Source organism: Stomoxys calcitrans, chromosome 1 (genome assembly GCF_963082655.1).
Source record: "Stomoxys calcitrans chromosome 1, idStoCalc2.1, whole genome shotgun sequence".
Classification (NCBI taxonomy): domain Eukaryota; kingdom Metazoa; phylum Arthropoda; class Insecta; order Diptera; family Muscidae; genus Stomoxys; species Stomoxys calcitrans.
In genome coordinates, this window is record NC_081552.1 from 30,290,230 (window position 1) to 30,307,303 (window position 17,074).

General features: G+C 42.5%; 1 protein-coding gene across 2 annotated transcripts; it reads left to right on the forward strand.

The window, feature by feature from the left end:
* Positions 1-1,117: 1,117 nt before the first annotated feature.
* On the forward strand, positions 1,118-16,505 carry LOC106091237 (sterol regulatory element-binding protein 1). Of its 2 annotated transcripts, none has more exons than XM_013257714.2 (9): positions 1,118-1,349; positions 1,814-1,981; positions 3,939-4,777; positions 4,844-5,822; positions 5,896-6,080; positions 6,148-7,184; positions 15,172-15,298; positions 15,556-15,723; positions 15,794-16,505. In XM_013257714.2, the coding sequence occupies exons 2-9, from the start codon at positions 1,867-1,869 to the stop codon at positions 16,151-16,153; spliced, it is 3,810 nt and encodes a 1,269-aa protein (XP_013113168.2). In that variant the 5' UTR covers positions 1,118-1,349; positions 1,814-1,866; the 3' UTR covers positions 16,154-16,505. The 2 variants fall into 2 exon arrangements, with proteins under 2 accessions (XP_013113168.2, XP_013113167.2); XM_013257713.2 differs by having other exon boundaries at positions 1,118-1,343.
* The last annotated feature ends 569 nt before the right edge of the window (positions 16,506-17,074 follow it).

Here is a 17,074-nt window from a genome sequence, read left to right on the forward strand (position 1 = left end):
CGATCTAACGCGAACTGCTGTTTGACGGTATTACGATTTTTGTTTTCATTCTCTTTGTTGTCATCTTTTTTTTCAAATATTCTTTGTGTTCTTTGGCAAAACCTCGATCAGCTCAAGGTATTTTCATTTACAGGTAGTGGCAGTTGCCCAACAACAAACTATTGAGTGTACTATCTGTCAAAATCGGTGATTAGTGAAACTCTGATTTTGTGTATGTTACTAGTTTGATTTTGACACATTTGATTTTTTTGAGTCTCTGGCCAAAATGTTGTCATTTACATATAAAATTTAATATGGCAACAATCAATATCAGCTGATTACGTGCATGTGTACACACAAATGTGAGTGTGTGGGTCGTACTGAAAAGCATGTATGTAGTTGTTATTTCAACCAAAACCTACCCCTTCGTTATTAATAAATAAAAGAACACAAAACAGTTAAAAAAAAATTAGCATTTATTTGTAAAGATTATAATATTTTGTAGTATTTTCACTGTTATAAGTTAAATAAACACAACTTTTCAAAAGCCCTTGTCAGCATCTTCCACTTGTATCCAAATGTTGTCGTTGTAATTGCAGGCCAAAAGCACAACACATTCTTTCACAATCCGTTTAATTTAGTACAGATTGATTGAGTTTCTTGTTGTGAAAGATATATTTATTTACTTTCGAGTATATTTATTTATATTTAAAAAATACTTTCTTTTTCATGCATCCACAAACACAATTTTCCTTAGATGAAAAAGCAAGTTATGACGAAACGAAAACATTTTGGCAAATTTTCCAGTTTGTTTTTTATATGGAGTTTCAACGCTAAAACCAAATATAGTACCAGTCTTTAATAACCACTTTAATTGGAATTTTGGGATTGTCATAAATCTAAATTGCAATATTGTTAACCAGTAGTACAAAGGCCTTTACAAGACCGATTTCAAAGATGTTTTAGATGTTGAATGTAAAAATTTCTTAATTGAACCTAGTTTTTAATTTTTTCTGTTTGAAGAGAAATTTTTCGCTTTCAGCGCCATCTTCAAAGTGTAATTTTATTAACACGATGGCGAAGAGAAATTTATGGTATCTGTGCATGCCTTTCTTGATATTGTATTAGGGTACTCGATTCACGACTACACTCATTTGTAAACTGATGCAATTGCAAAATATTTTGCGTATAAAAAATTTAAAATAAGAATAAAGTTCAAGTGTAATTAAACCGCTTACGTATATTTGAAGAGAAAATTATCCAAGTCGGCATTAAAACTGAGACGACAATGAAATAATAACTGAAACAATAAACATTTTGTAAAATGGATTGGAATCAATAGAAATTCCAATTGTATTAATAAGGTGCGGGTGCGTCATTAAAAAATGGGCAATTCCTAGCATTAATATAATGTTGTGTACAAAATAACATTGTAAATTCAAAGAATTTCATGAAAAACCGATTTTATAGTGTGTATTAATGTGACGTCACATCGTATGATCAAAATAACGCGCTGTGATTGGTTGTTTTGCAAGTGCAGCCCCTTTGCATTTGCCTCATTACCCCCCTTGTGTCTAAAAACTCAGCTGTTTATGTTTTTATTTGTAAGAGATGCCAGCGCACCGCGTGTATTCCATTGATAATTATATATTTTTGTATTGGTAAACGGCAAATCCACGTAGAAAAACACATAAAAAAAATGTAATTGGCACGTATTACGGTGCTTGCGAATATATTGTTTATGTTTGTCCTAATGATGGATAGTGTTTCTGAATCTTTTACCACATAATAATTATGTTCCTTTTGTATTTTTGTTTTGATTTAAAAAATTAAGAAATTTAAAGAAGAAATCGCCATAGGAGAAACAATATATAAACCGTTTTAAACATGGATATGGATCCATCGTTAGATATGGATCTGATGTCGAGTGGCATGGTGGAATCCTTGGATATTTTTAAGGATGAGGATGCATTGACCATTATAAAAGAAATGATGTCGCCAGGTAAGTTATTATGTGAATTTTCATAATTTCTTAAGAAATTAGAATACCTCATTTAAGAATGAATTACCCATACAAATTTGCACTTTTTCTAGTATCGCAAAGTTGTTGAAGGTGGTGGTGGAGACTTTTACTTTTCATTAGGAAGACCAATTACCTAACGTAGGATAAACATTCATATTATGGGAAAAATCTACGATATTTAGTCTAAGCTTAGTGTCTGTAGCAGATATATGTCGATTTCTAACTCCTTTTTAATGCCTCAGATTATGTTTAATGTATACACTTCGCCTCAGTTCAGTTTTGTTGTTGTAGCCACATGCCTATATGTGGCGGTGGTGATCCTCATCTAGCTCCTATAGGTGAGCAGGCTCGATCGCCACGGGAACATTATGGCCATTGGTTGTTTAAAGGCGCCAATTGGTTATTAAATTGCGCCATTTTTTGTCGTGGACCCAAGTATCACTTGCCATCGGAGTGAGGAGTCGGACCAGCGGGCGCTGGTTGCTAGCATTTTAGCACCGGTTTTTGGTCCAGTCTGTGGGGCGCGGTTCTTTTGCTAATCCAACCCTCTGGCCTAGTCATATCGAGCATCATAGGCACACAGTATTTATGCAAAGGCCGGTGCCGCCCGGCCTCACACTGAGACTCTCCGCTCCATACCGTTGATTATCCGCGACTGCAATCGCAGCTACTCCGTACAGGGCATTCCACTATGCGCAACCTAAGGAAGCGTGTCGGTAACTCGCAGCCAAGCTTATCATGATAACAAAGAACTCCACACAGATCGGAGCTCAAAGTTTCAACCTGGGTGGTGCTCATGGGTTTTTTCTTCCTTAGGTATTGATTTTAAGGTTACCTGTATTTTAAGTGATATGCTAGAGTATTGAGTAGATGGTTGGACTTTTTTGTCGTCTATATATCTACTCACTATTCTAACAATTTACTCTGGAATGGATTTAAAATTTAATTCTCTGTAGGGTTTAGCGCTCTTGCAAATTGCAAATTTTGCCCATGAAAATTCCTCTAAGTAATAGGGGCTAACATCTCGCATTTCAATGAGTGCAGTCCGATTGAAGTTTTAGCTCAATGATAAGGGGCCTCCTTTTAATAGCCGAGTCCGAACGGCGTGCCACAGTGCGACACCTCTTTGGAGAGAAGTGTCTACATGGCATAAAATGTAAAAAAATTTATTTTCTGATGGTCTCGCCAGGATTCGAACCCGGGCGTTCAGCGTCATAGGCGGACATGCTAACCTCTGCGCTACGGTTGCCTGCGCTCTAAGGTGGCCAAGCGTTCTTACAACCTCTGAGATTACCGTGGCGCAGAGTTTAGCATGTCCGCCAATGACGACGAACGCCTGGGTTAAAATTTCGCCGTGAACATTGGGAAATTTTTAAGCGGTGATTATACCCTTACTAATGCTGGCTACATTTGCAAGGTATCCTGCCATGTAAAAACATTTCTACCAAGTGTTGTCGCTATGCGGCACGCCGTTAGGACCCGGCATAAAAAAGGAGGTCCCTTGTTGTTGTAGCCACATTTTCAAGTGGAGGTGGCGATGCCTTTATTATTGAGCATAAACTTTAATTGGACTGAACTCATTGACATGGGAAAATTATCCCCTGTTCCCTAATGGAATGCTCATGAGAAATTTAGTTAGATAGTACATCGATTTATTCGTTACCTATATCAAGTTTAGCCGGTGGCCACAAAGTCATTTTTCGCGGCAACTTTAACTGCGCTTCTATTGCAGGAAGTCCATCTGCCGAAAAATGTTTGTTGGTCGTTACATTGCAAACTCAAGCTCCCCATTTTAGTTGGAAAGTCCTGCTTCCATAATATTATCATTTTCCTCTCTCCAAATCGTTTCTTCCACGAAGCTTCCCCACCGACCAACTTCCTGTGTTACATTTATTTTTAATTAATTTTCTTTCTATCATATTTTACATACCCGTAGAAATGTTAAGAGATTTTTTGGATGACATAGACCAGGTTCAATTGAACAATGATCTGCTTACAACCATCGATTGTTCCATGGATGGCCAAAGCATGAAGTCCGAACATATGTCACCAGAGCAGCATATTAAACAGGAATCCCATTCGCCCATGCACATGTCCCCACAACATAATGATATGGGCTCACCATCGTATAAACCTCTCTTATCTTCGGATCCCTTAATGGCATCCAACTTCAGTCCATTGCCTCACATGTCAAGCCCCTCACCTTCAATGATGTCCCCGAGTTCTCTAGTGCAAGGGTCAAAAACCTCACCGCCCACACCTGTGACCATGTCAAGGCATCCTCAACTTGCAACAGCAGCACAACAACATTCAACAAATTTATTACAAAACATGGACACAACACCTAATATGACTGCTGCTGCTGTTGCTGGTAATCTTGTATTACATAACAACAATACCACACCTGCTTCAAACCTACAATTGGGCCACATGGATATGAATAATCAAGTATCGGGATTAACTCCGATTATATATGCGACTACCGCAGCAGCTACAGTGAATGCTAGTAATAATACTTTTATATTGCAATCGGCCCCAACTACCACTGGTGGTAATGGTGTAACGGCAAGTATAACACATGAGAAGAAAGTACAAATTCCCCATAATAACAGTGGCACCAGCGGTGGTGGTATGAAAGGAAATAATATGGGTACTCAGTCACAGTTTCTAAAAAAAATTCAAACGCTGCCGCAAATTTTGACGGTACAAAATATTGGCAACACCCCAAATATGGCGGAAAAACCAACAGGAGCAGCAATGCAAGGAACGCTAAAGGTAAGCTGTATATTATAGTAAGTACATTAATTGTTCGCTTTAAACTGGGTGTATATCGCATTGTAGTACACATCGACGAACCATCAGCAGCAACAAAACACAATACAGCCTCAACTGGCGGCGCAACCACCTTCCCAAGTTATAATTCAGACAAATCCGGTTATGTACACCACAGCAAATGGTACTGCTATTTTGGCTTCTCACATACCAGTTGTCTTGGAACCCGTCACATCATCAAATTCTGGTACTGCTATTAATACAGTTTCCGTGACTACAACATCACAACAACCAACGCCCACAAGTAAACCTAACTCACCCCAGGGCGCGGCGGCTTCTCCAGTAGTCTTGAGTAGTCATGTGGAAAATAAACTACCCATCAATCGCTCACCACCCCAACCAAAAGTTAAAGAAGTCAAACGTTCCGCCCATAATGCCATTGAAAGACGCTACCGCACGTCGATCAATGATAAAATAAATGAACTTAAAAATCTGGTGGTTGGTGAATCGGCCAAATTGAACAAATCGGCGGTTTTACGAAAATCTGTCGATAAGATACGTGAACTACAGAGACAAAACTACGAGTTGAAAATGGAAGTACAACGTTTACAGGGAGAACTGATGTCTCGCGATGGTTCGAAAGTACAAGATTTGTTGCATCCTGGCCCGGGCAAAAAACGAAAAGCTTCATCTATTGAGGGCGTTTTAATGTACGGCAAGGAGGCTTCACTTATGACACCACCACGCAGTGATGATTCTGATCCATCATTGTCTCCACTGCACTCAGATTCTTCTATGCCTCCCTCGCCCTACGATGGTTCCAGCTCATGTACAGCCAGTGTTAAAGATGGTGATATAGAGATTTTACCAAAAGCAATGCAAGGAATGGCTGCTCATTCTCGACTGGCCCTATGCATGTTTATGTTTGCCATTTTGGCTGTTAATCCTTTTAAGAACTTCATGGGAGGCTCGGTATTGGGAAATAACTATCTTTTTGACGATGAGGAGTTAGTGGGTCAAAGGAAAATATTATCGGTCGATGAGGAAGGTAACACAAACCTTAAGTTTGATAGATCTAAAATGTATACTTATAATGTTGTGTGATTTTACATTTTGTTTAGAAACTAGCGGATTCATTTGGGGTAACTCCACTTCGTCTTTAATCTTATGGACCATGAATATTTTGGTCATGTTAATGTGTATGATTAAACTGTTGGTATATGGAGATCCTTTATTGAGCTCTGAAACTCAAGCCTCTGGGGCATATTGGAAACACAAACAAGTGGCTGAACAATATTTTGCAATAGTGAGTAGAAAGTGTCTTAACGCTTAAGATAGAAAATACAATGTGATGGTTTTATTAAATTTTCCAGGGAGACTCAAAGAACGCTTACTCGGAGTATTTACGTTGCTTGCAAATCTTTGGCATATCTTTGCCCTCGACACGTTTGGAGTCATTCACATTGACATCTTGGCAATTTATACGCTTATTTTTCCATCGCATCTGGATAGGACGTGTTCTCTCACGTAAGGCTGGAGGTCTATTTTGCAGTGAGGATCAAAGAAAGGAGGCATTGGCCTCGGCTCGGGAATTGGCCTTGATATTCAACCGATTAAATCAATTGCATTTGACATCGAAAATCAACGATTCGCATGGCTTGGTGATGTCTTTGTATGCCATTAATATGACCGAAGTTGCTGCTCATTTACTTACACCCAATGAGTTGGCTAGTATATTCATAACATCTGCTTTGCGTGTTAAACGCAGCTATCCCAAGTACTTGAAATTCTTCGGGCGTTACTTTATAAGCCGTGCAAAGAATGAAAATTCCAAAATACGCGATCACACTCAAGAAACTCACTGGCTTTTCACTTCATATGGTTATCGTTATTTTATCTCGCATGATTTCGACTTTGTGGAGAACGAAAAAGAAAATCCCAATACCAATCTCTTTGTCACTCTAAGCAATCCGGCTGATCCCATGTCCTATGTCCTCAAACATTATCGTGAACATTTGCTGCTAAGAGCCATACAATGTTTGTTGGGCTCGGGCAACCATAGGAGTCTTGGCAAGACACATGCCGCTCAATCACCCAAATCGAATTCGACAACAGGTTCGGATTCAAATAGCAATGGAACGTCCGCACCAGCACCCGGTACCATTGTAAGCAATGTTTTAAAATTCACATCATTGTTGCACGATACATTTTCCGAAGAGAATAACGATTTGAAAAGCGAATGGTGGGCAAGTGTTTTGGAGATTTCGGTACACTGGTTGTTGGGCGAAGATACTCTGGCCGAAAATCTTATGGAAATTGTCAAAATTTTACCAAAAGCATTGTCCGAGAGTGGTGATCATTTGCCAAGAGCTTTGCATACAATACTGAAGGCAAAATCTATTCTTATGGGGTAAGTACATTTTTGTGTAGAACAAGTTAGAAAAATTCAAAGTACAATACATAAGAGGCATAATTTAAGTCTTATACTTATACTTACGGGGTTGCCACCCTGTCAGGATTCAACCTTTTTAGCAAAAAAATTAAAAAAAATTTCAAACCGCTTAAACATAAAAACAAATGAATGGATTTAAAAACCCCAAAAGAGTTTTTTGTGCAGAATTTCCTAAATTTTAAAGCTATGTATCACAAGATTAAAAAAAATCATAAAAAAAATATTTTTTTTTTAAATTTTTAACCCTTTATGCTCCCTTTTTCGATTTTTACCCTACAAAAGAAAATTTGGAACACCCATATTTGTAAGAGATAAAAATTAATAAATCTGGCCACCCCACCTCTCTCAGTGTTCATCCAAGTGTAATATTGGGTTGCCTAAAAAGTAATTGTGGATTTTTTAAAAGAAAGTAAATGCATTTTTAATAAAACTTAGAATGAACTTTAATCAAATATACTTTTTTTACACTTTTTTTCTAAAGCCAGCTAAAAGTAACAGCTGATAACTGAAAGAAGAAAGAATGCAATTACAGAGTCACAAAAATCCGCAATTACTTTTTGGGCAACCCAATAACATCGTCATTTGTCTAACTGCTGAATTTCATACAAATCGGTTAACATTTGAATATAGCTCCCATATATATGTTTCGCCCGATTTCGACTAATACGTAACTTGGTAATTTCTTAACCAGAGAAGACTTAAGTATGCCTGTTCACGATGAAGACGAAGGTGGGCCAATTTGACGCACCACGTTCCCTCAAACGAAACGATTTCGATATCTGACAAGGTCAAATACTTAGGTGTGATCTTGGATAGGAAACTGAATTGGAAGTGTCACATTCAGGAGCGTACTGAGAAGGCTCACAGATGTTGGGCACTATGTAGACGGGCCGTAGGCTCGAAATGGGGCCTTAATCCGAGGATGGTCTACTGGCTCTACAGGAGCGCGATTAGACCAATACTTACCTACGCCCCAGAAATTTGGTGGACTGCTATGGAGAAGAAGTGCAACATAGGGACCATACAACAAGTTCAGATAACATGTTGTCTTGGCATAGGCGGAGCGATGAGGTCCACGCACTCTAGGGCACTGGAGACTATTATAGACATCCGGCCCATTGTCATACAGATCAAATGTGAGGCAGCCACTGCGGCTATGAGACTTTAGGCAATGGGAGAATGGATTGAGGATGGAAGCAGCTCATACCCTCGCGGTATAAACGAGGCGACAATAGGAAACCTGGGAGTAAGGGAAGAGGTTTCCGATCGGATACCTGAGATGAACCTTGAGGTCGAGTGCTGGGCACTGCTGCCAGCGGCACACCCTTGGATCGACGGAACATTGAGAACCCAGGAACTAAGATCTGTTTTAGACTGCTTGACCATAATACGGTCCTACAGGCGGAGACCGGGCGATCACGGAATGCGTGGGATGGTGTGGTGCTAACGCGAGGACGTCGAGCGTCCACATCTTTACGAACAGTAAAATTGCCATAAGGGCAATAACAACCAGGATGGTAAGGTCAAGAACAGTCTTGCAGTGTAAGAAGGAGATTAACGCCTTCTCTGAGGATGGCAAAATCCGCATCGTTTGGGTGCCGGAGTAATGGACGGCCGTCAATAAACTTGGTTAACCCGAAGCCTTTGGGTCGACGCGGTCCGAGTTAAGAGCGTGGGCGATGAATGCTCATGCAAACCTGTGGAATAGCGAAACAGTCGGTAGGACAGCGAAAATCCTAAGGATGGATCCAGATCGTAAGAAGACGAGGCTATTACTGAAAGGAAATAAGAAGGAGATCAGTATAGCTATTGGTATTGGTATAATGGGACACACAGGACGTCAAGTGATTGCATGTCTAGGGCATGTGGGCAAGATGGTAAGACGTTGGAGCATTTCCTTTGTCATTGCCCGGCTTTCGCGGTTAACTGATACCGGCACTTAGGTGGGAACACAATATCAGACATGAACCAACTTAGGGGCGTGGCATGGAAAACAATTAAGAATTTTTTAAGTGGCTCGGAATTCGTAACATAGATTTTCTTTTTAGTTTTTAGAGCGTACAACAAGCCGATTGCTGGCTTAGGTGTATGTCTATAGTGCCATGGGGCAGATTAATATCTGCACCCTCTTTTCAACCTAACCGATTTGCACGAGCGATTCTTTTAAGACTCCCGACACAACTATATCCAAATCTGGACCGATTTCTATGAAATTCACAAGAAATGTCGAGAGTATTAAGAGCATCCTTTTGTGCAAATATTCAAGAGAATCGGTTAAGAAATGAGACTGACCGCTCGATACCGCTAATTGTCCGAGACTGCCCTTGCAGCTACTCCGTATGGAGCATTCCACTATCCGCAATCTGTGGACGCGGCCGGTAGCTCGAAGGACCTCGATCGATCGGACCTCAATGGTCCAGTCTGTGTGGTCGCAGTCACATATCTATCATCACTGGAGATGGAAAACACGACCATTTTGAAAGAAAACGAATTGCTAAATTGGAAAATTATGCTCGTCAGAGGACACGATATTCGGAAATCCATCACGTTTGTGCAAGCGTAGAAACTCCTATGCTGTTTCGAGTCTGACCATTTTTTGAGTAGTGTGCCTTTGTAAGGCTTGACCTTGAGGTCATTTTTCAATGTATGTTGCATCCTTTCATGGGATATTTTCAGATCTTTAGCCATTTTATTTTCACTACGAGTTGGATATCGTTGAAGTCGAGCCTTCATTAGCCGAATCATTTCAGGCGTTGTTGGAGTTGTTTTTTTTTTTAACCAACACTTTGGCCTCTTATTTTGAGGCCACCATAGCGCAGATGTGGGCATGTCTGCCTATGACGAGGAACGACTGGGTTCGAATCCTGGCGAGAACATCAGAAACATTTTCAGCGGTGGTTATTACTTCCTTATGCTGACGACATTTGTGAGTTACTATGTCATGCATAGAAGCCATGTAAAAACTTCTCCCAAAGGAGGTGTCACACTGCGGCACACCGTTCGGACTCGGCTATAAAAAAGGAGAGATCCCTTTTCATGTAGCTAAAACTTAAACTTAGAGGTCATGAAGTCGGGTGGTCGGTCGATGATGAGTATATCCGGCCGTGTAGTCTGATACAAGTTTAAGCTCAATGATAAGGGAGCTCCTTTTTATTGTTGAGTCCGAACGTCCCATAATACTCACCATCGACCGACCACCCGACTTCATAACCTCGCAGGCGAGTGTAATGAAGTTTTTTGCGGACCCACTAACTCCAGAATCAGCGAGCCGAATCTGAAAATAAACAGGGTAGTCAACGAGCATAAGCGGAAATTGTGGCTGGAAGACTTGGAGCAATGTACCCTAGGTACCGGCTTAGGCAAGCTGTAGTCCACTGTTAAGTCACTCTCGAACTCCGAATGACAAGACCTCAGTCACTTTTGGCGACGTAACTATGACTGATCTCAAGAGATGCGCAAAGCTGTTCCCGACAGTGACAGGGCAAGGAGGAGACCCATTCATCGTACCCGTGGCCTCCGAGCCAATGGACAGCCATCACAATTTATCGTAACCGAAGTTACGACTATCATCCTTGGCGTCAAGTCATTCAAGACTTGAACTGAAGAAGACTGAAGAATCTGAATCTACCTGGATTCGAGTACCTTACAACAGTCCTCAACCTGTCTTGGAACACTCTTATAGTAACCGATGTCTACAAGATGGGCAGAGTGATCCCGCTACTGAAGCCTGGAAAGGACCCGAGTTTGGAAACGGGTGGTACAGACAGATCTCCCTTCTCTCACCAGTAGCAAAGACGCTTGAGGCATTACTCGTCCCGAGCCTTGTACGAGAATTTCCGTTCGCCGAGCATCAACATGGATTTCGAAAACTGCATAGCACAACAACTGACGCAATCCCATGGCAGCCGGTTGTACGTACCGGATTGACCCGATGGAATCTTCATCGGCAAGGGCTGCCGCCTCAGTGTACGTGTTCGTCTTTTTTCGTCATGGGAGAGGCACATCCCGGAGTGCCTTCTCCGTATGCTTTTGGTCCGTGCCGGGATTGAAAAGAACCCCGGACCCTGGTTCTGTTCCGTTTGCCAGAACCGCCTTCATCATCGGTCAGTGTCGGTGAGGTGTAACAGGTGCTTGGAGTGGGTACATTTCCGTTCTTGCTCTGGCCTAACTTCGCTACGGGAGTATAGTCATACTGGCTATGTCGCTAGGTGCTGTGCGGACACAGCCAGCAGTGGGTCACAAGCGTCGCCGTCGTCGCCTTCGGCGTCCTCGTCGTCGGACTACGTGACCCCCCCGACCTCTCCCGTACGGCAATTTATGCAAAGACAGCACCCTAGCCCTACTATTGCCAGGCCAGTGTCGGGAAATGTATCGTTCCTGCAGTTAAACTGCAATGGACTGCGAGGCAAGATTGATGAGATTGTGGATTTTATGAGTCGGAAGAGCATATCGGTCGCAGCGATCCAGGAGACAAAGCTGACTAACACCTGCAGCTTGCACAGTTGTCACGGCTACAATGTGCTACGTAAGGATCGCTCAAGGAATGGAGGTGGGGGATTGGCCTTCGTTATACACCATTCCGTGCAGTATAGACCTATCTCGCCTGCGCTTGACGCTAGTGACCCATACATGGAATGTATGGGGGTAGCAGTCAAGTCTGGTACTGCCGAGATAGAGATATACAACGTGTATATACCGCCGGTTGGCAGCTGTGTCCCGATTAATGGCCAGGCCTACAGCCCCGACATAAGTGGGTTGCTATCTGGCCATAGTCGTCTGGTTCTGGGGGATTTCAATGCACATCACTCGTCATGGCATTCTCCCCTAGGCAACGACCAGCGTGGCATAGCTTTGGCAGAGCAGATAGATAGCTCCACGTTTTGCACGGTGAATGAGGATGCCCCCACTAGGATTACGAGGAGGTGCAGCAGCTCGCCAGACATCTCAATCGCATCCCCTGATCTCCTGAGTGACGTATCCTGGCAAGCCGTCATCTCTTTGGGGTCAGACCACCTCCCCATAATCCTCACCATCGACCGACCACCCGACTTCATAACCTCTGAGCGCCGAACGTTCATCAACTATAAGAAGGCCAATTGGACTGGCTTCAGAGAGTATACCAATCGCCGCTTCAATGAACTGCCACCCCCCTCTGATGTGCTTGTGGCCGAGAGGAAATTCCGAGACATCATCAACGCAGCAGCCGCTCGCTTTATACCAGCCGGTCGAATACCGCAAGTGCGACCCAATTTCCCGGCGCAAGCAGTGGTACTCGCAGACGAGCGTGATGGGATTCGTGCTATGGACCCCGCTAACCCCAGAATCAGCGAGCTGAATCTGGAAATAAACAGGGTAGTCAACGAACATAAACGGAATTTGTGGCTGGAACACTTGGAGCAATGTAACTTAGGCACCGGTGCAGGCAAATTGTGGGCCACTGTTAAGTCTCTCTCGAACCCCGGTAGACGGGACGACAGGACCTCAGTCACTTTTGGCGAGTTAACCGTGACTGATCCGAAGAGATGCGCCAGGTTGTTCAACCGTCAATTTATCGTGCATCCCGAGAGAGACAGGGCAAGGAGGAGAGCCATTCGCCGTATTCGTGGTCTCCGAGCCGATGAACAGCCATCACAATTTACCGTGGGCGAAGTTACGAATGTCATCCGTGGCGCCAAATCTTCCAAGGCGTTGGGCCCCGACGGAATCTCTACATTGATGCTGAAGAATCTGGATTTACCTGGAGTTGAGTACCTTACCACTGTCCTTAACCTGTCATTGAACACTCTTATAGTTCCCGATGTCTGGAATATGGGCAGAGTGATCCCGCTACTGAAGCCTGGTAAAGACCCGAGTTTGGGGGAGTCGTACAGACCGATCTCCCTTCTCTCACCAGTGGCTAAGACGCTTGAGGCATTACTCCTCCCGAGCCTCGTAGGAGAATTTCCATTCGCCGAGCATCAACACGGATTTCGGAGACTGCACAGCACAACAACAGCTTTGCATGCCATCACCACACACATTTGCCGTGGCTTCAATCAACCCAGGCCATGTGATAGGACGGTCCTCGTGGCATTGGACCTATCGAAGGCATTCGACACGGTCAGCCATGCCAAATTATTTGAGGACATCGCCAACACGTCCCTCCAGCCAGGCCTTAAACGTTGGGTCGCGAATTATCTGTGTGGCCGCCAGTCATTTGTGGAATTTAGGGATAAGAAGTCAAAACACCGTAGAGTGAAACAGGGAGTTCCCCAAGGCGGGGTGATATCTCCGGCTCTGTTTAACCTCTACCTTTCCTCCATCCCACCTCCTCCAGACGGCATAGAGATCGTATCATATGCGGACGACTGTACGATCTTGGCATCAGGCCCCCCACCCATTGATGACATCTGCGATAGGTTGAACGTCTACCTCAACGAGCTTGCCTCATATTTCGCTGCAAGAAATCTGAAGATATCCGCCACCAAATCTTCAGCCACACTGTTCACTACAAATACGCGTGAGGTGAATTCTGAGCTGACTGTGATGGTCGATGGAGAATTGATTCCGACCATCAAGTGTCCCAAAATACTTGGCGTCACATTTGACAGCTCCTACACTTTCTCCCCACATGCCACAGCAATCTGCAATAAAGTCAAAAGTAGAAACAAGGTCCTCAAGTCACTCGCTGGCAGCACTTGGGGTGCAGACAAAGAAACCTTGTTGACCACGTACAAAGCAATTGGCCGGTCTGTGGTAAGTTATGCAGCGCCAGTGTGGTCACGTCAGCTTTGTGACACGCAGTGGAATAATGTTCAGATCTGTCAGAATGCCGCCCTCCGAACTGCGACGGGCTGCCTCCTTAGTTCTCATGTGGACCACCTCCACCAGGAGACAAAGATCCTACCAGTGCGAAGACATAACTACATGCTGTCTAAGCAATACCTTTTGGGCTGTTATCGCAGAAATCATCCAAATCATCATCTTGTGGATAGATACCCACCGCCCAGAAGCCTTAAGGTAGATCTACATGATCTAGAGCGTGAGGTCCAGCGCTACAAGAGAGAACCTCTAGATCAAGCGGCATATCAAGCGGGTCTGAACAACATTCATGCAGACACGGTAGCAGACGCGTTAACTGGCTACCGGGTGAATGTAGTCCTTGGAGTACGACCGCCACCCATTGCACCCGAAGAAATCGACCTCCCCCGGCAAACCAGAGTGATTCTGGCTCAATTGCGTTCCGGCAGATGCAGCCGCCTCAATTCCCACAGAGCTAGGATTGATGCCGACGTGCAAGATGTATGTCCCGACTGTAACCAGGGACCGCACGATACACGTCACCTGTTTAACTGCCCGGCCAGACCCACTCGACTCAGACCCAGATCCCTGTGGACGCACCCCATCTTAGTCGCGGAGTTCCTGGGTCTTGACACTCAACAGAATCAAGCAGACGAAAGATAGTACACAATAAACTGCTACAACAACAACAACAACAACTGATTTGTATGCCATCATCGCACACATTTGCCGTGGCTTCAATCAGCCCAGGCCATGTGATAGGACGGTCTTTGCGGCACTAGACCTATCGAAAGCATTCGACACTGTAAGACATGATAAACTTTTTGAGGACATCGCCACAACGTCCCTCTAGGCAGGCCTGAAACGCTGAGTCGCGAATTATCTGTGTGGTCGCCAGTCATTTGTGGAATTTAGGGATAAGAAGTCGAAGCTCCGTAGAGTGAAACAGGGAGTTCCCCAAGGCTGGGTGATATCTCCGGCAATGTTTTACCTCTACTTATCCTCCATTCCGCCCACATCTTGCACATTTTGTTTTGTTATGGCTTCAACATCCATTTCATTTCAACAATAGGGTTGTGAAAAGAAGAATGAAATTTTAGGCTTTTCTTTGGACTTGGGCTCCTAGCAATGAAATTAAAACCAAAATGGTAATTTCTCTTTTTAGAACAAATGGCAATACCTTGGAAAACCGAGAAATACAAAAAATTATAATTTTATGCGATGAATCAAGCGCCTCTCTTCAAGAATGTTTGACATTGAACAAGATAACCAATGCAAAAGGAATTAAGCTGGTAAGTTTTTTTTTTTTTTATTCGGAATATGAATTTTGGTGGGTGTATAAACAAGAATAATTGATATTGGACAAAGGTGCATTGTAGTCGCATTGTCTGTGATATAAAAAATCGGACAATACTTCTGCAATGCAAACTTTGTTAATGTCGAAAGCAACAAGTGTTGGGATTACGTTTGAAAGTCTACTAACCAAAATCCCTAATGTCCTTAAAAATGTAGGTTTTATATATTATTTGAAAATAATTTGTATATTTAGCTTTTCCAATTGCTGACCTGCGATTGGATTTTGGAAACACGTACAGAATTATGGGAAGCCGAATATATGACTGTGGATGATGATGGTTATTATCAAATACCCGGTGACATTTTGGAGAAATTCCAGAAGGATTTAAATTCATTGAGAAGCATTGTGGAACACATACCGGTAAGTGGGAGATGTATGTTATGCAAACCCCTTGTCAACTTAAACACATCCATATCCGGTTTGTTTATAGAGCGGCCAATCTCGCATATATTTGTATGAAGCAGTTTGTCGTCTGATGGCCGGCGCCTCACCAGGTCCCACTCAACAGCTTTTAGATCGTAGCCTACGCTATCGACATGCCAGATCTTCAATTATTTGTGGTGGTAAGGACAAGAATCACAGCCTTGAAGGTGGCGAACGTGAACGTGCAGCTGCCATGTATGTGGCTTGTAAATATTTACCATCGGCATTACTATGTTCTCCAGGCGAACGTGCCGGTATGCTGGCCGAAGCAGCAAAAACTTTAGAGAAAGTTGGCGATAAACGCAAACTAAAAGAATGCTATCAGCTGATGAAATCTTTGGGCAGTGGTTCTGCTGTTACTAACTGAAGACTAATGTTATACCTTCTACATATATACACTTCGACATGTATATTTAGCATATAATAAACTTTTTTTTTTTTTAATATTCTTAAGTTATCTCGAAACATAAAATGCCGCATACATTTTTCACGGAGTTTATATGTGACAAGTTATTGGTGTTATTGTATTGTAGAAAACCCATTGCTTATGATGATAATAATGTATATGAAGCATCGCATATAGATGATGTCTTATTGTTTCTGGCAATTAATTGCGTTTTTAATTTTCTGCTTGTTATCAATAATACGAGTATACTATATATGAATGAATAAAATCTACTGTAAATGATGGTACAACGATTACGAAGGAGGAAACTAAATTTTTGAGACTATTCGATTCGTAGTCGAATTTCGATATTTTTACAGAATGGTGTTATGGCTTTATTGAGGACGAAAATTCGTTTTACATTTTTAATATCACGTAAATCGAATTCGATTGTCAAATTTGGCGAAAACGATTAGTATATCAGTTAAGCTGATTATTCTGTTCAGCTTTTCGGGCGGAATGCTGTCAAACTCCATATAAAAAAAAAACGTCGGCGAAACGCTGGAGGAAAATAGGTGAAAAAGTAATACTCTGCTTATAGTAAGGTAAATGGCAAAAGTAAATTTTAGTGGCAACGCTTGACATCATTTTTGTTTTATGGGTTCAATGGTTCGTTTTTTACTTTTTTTCTGCACCATAAGTGCAGATAAAAAACGTCTTTTGGTATGAAAACAACATAACTGTCAAATTCCGCTCGCGGAACAATTAAAGATTTCCGCGACTATTCCGAAAGCAGTATAGAATACTGCGGAGAGATGGGTGAACCCATTGGCATGCCTTTCTCTTGTTCATACAATTTCTCATCGTATGTAAAATATCTATAATCCTTTATGCATAATGTTA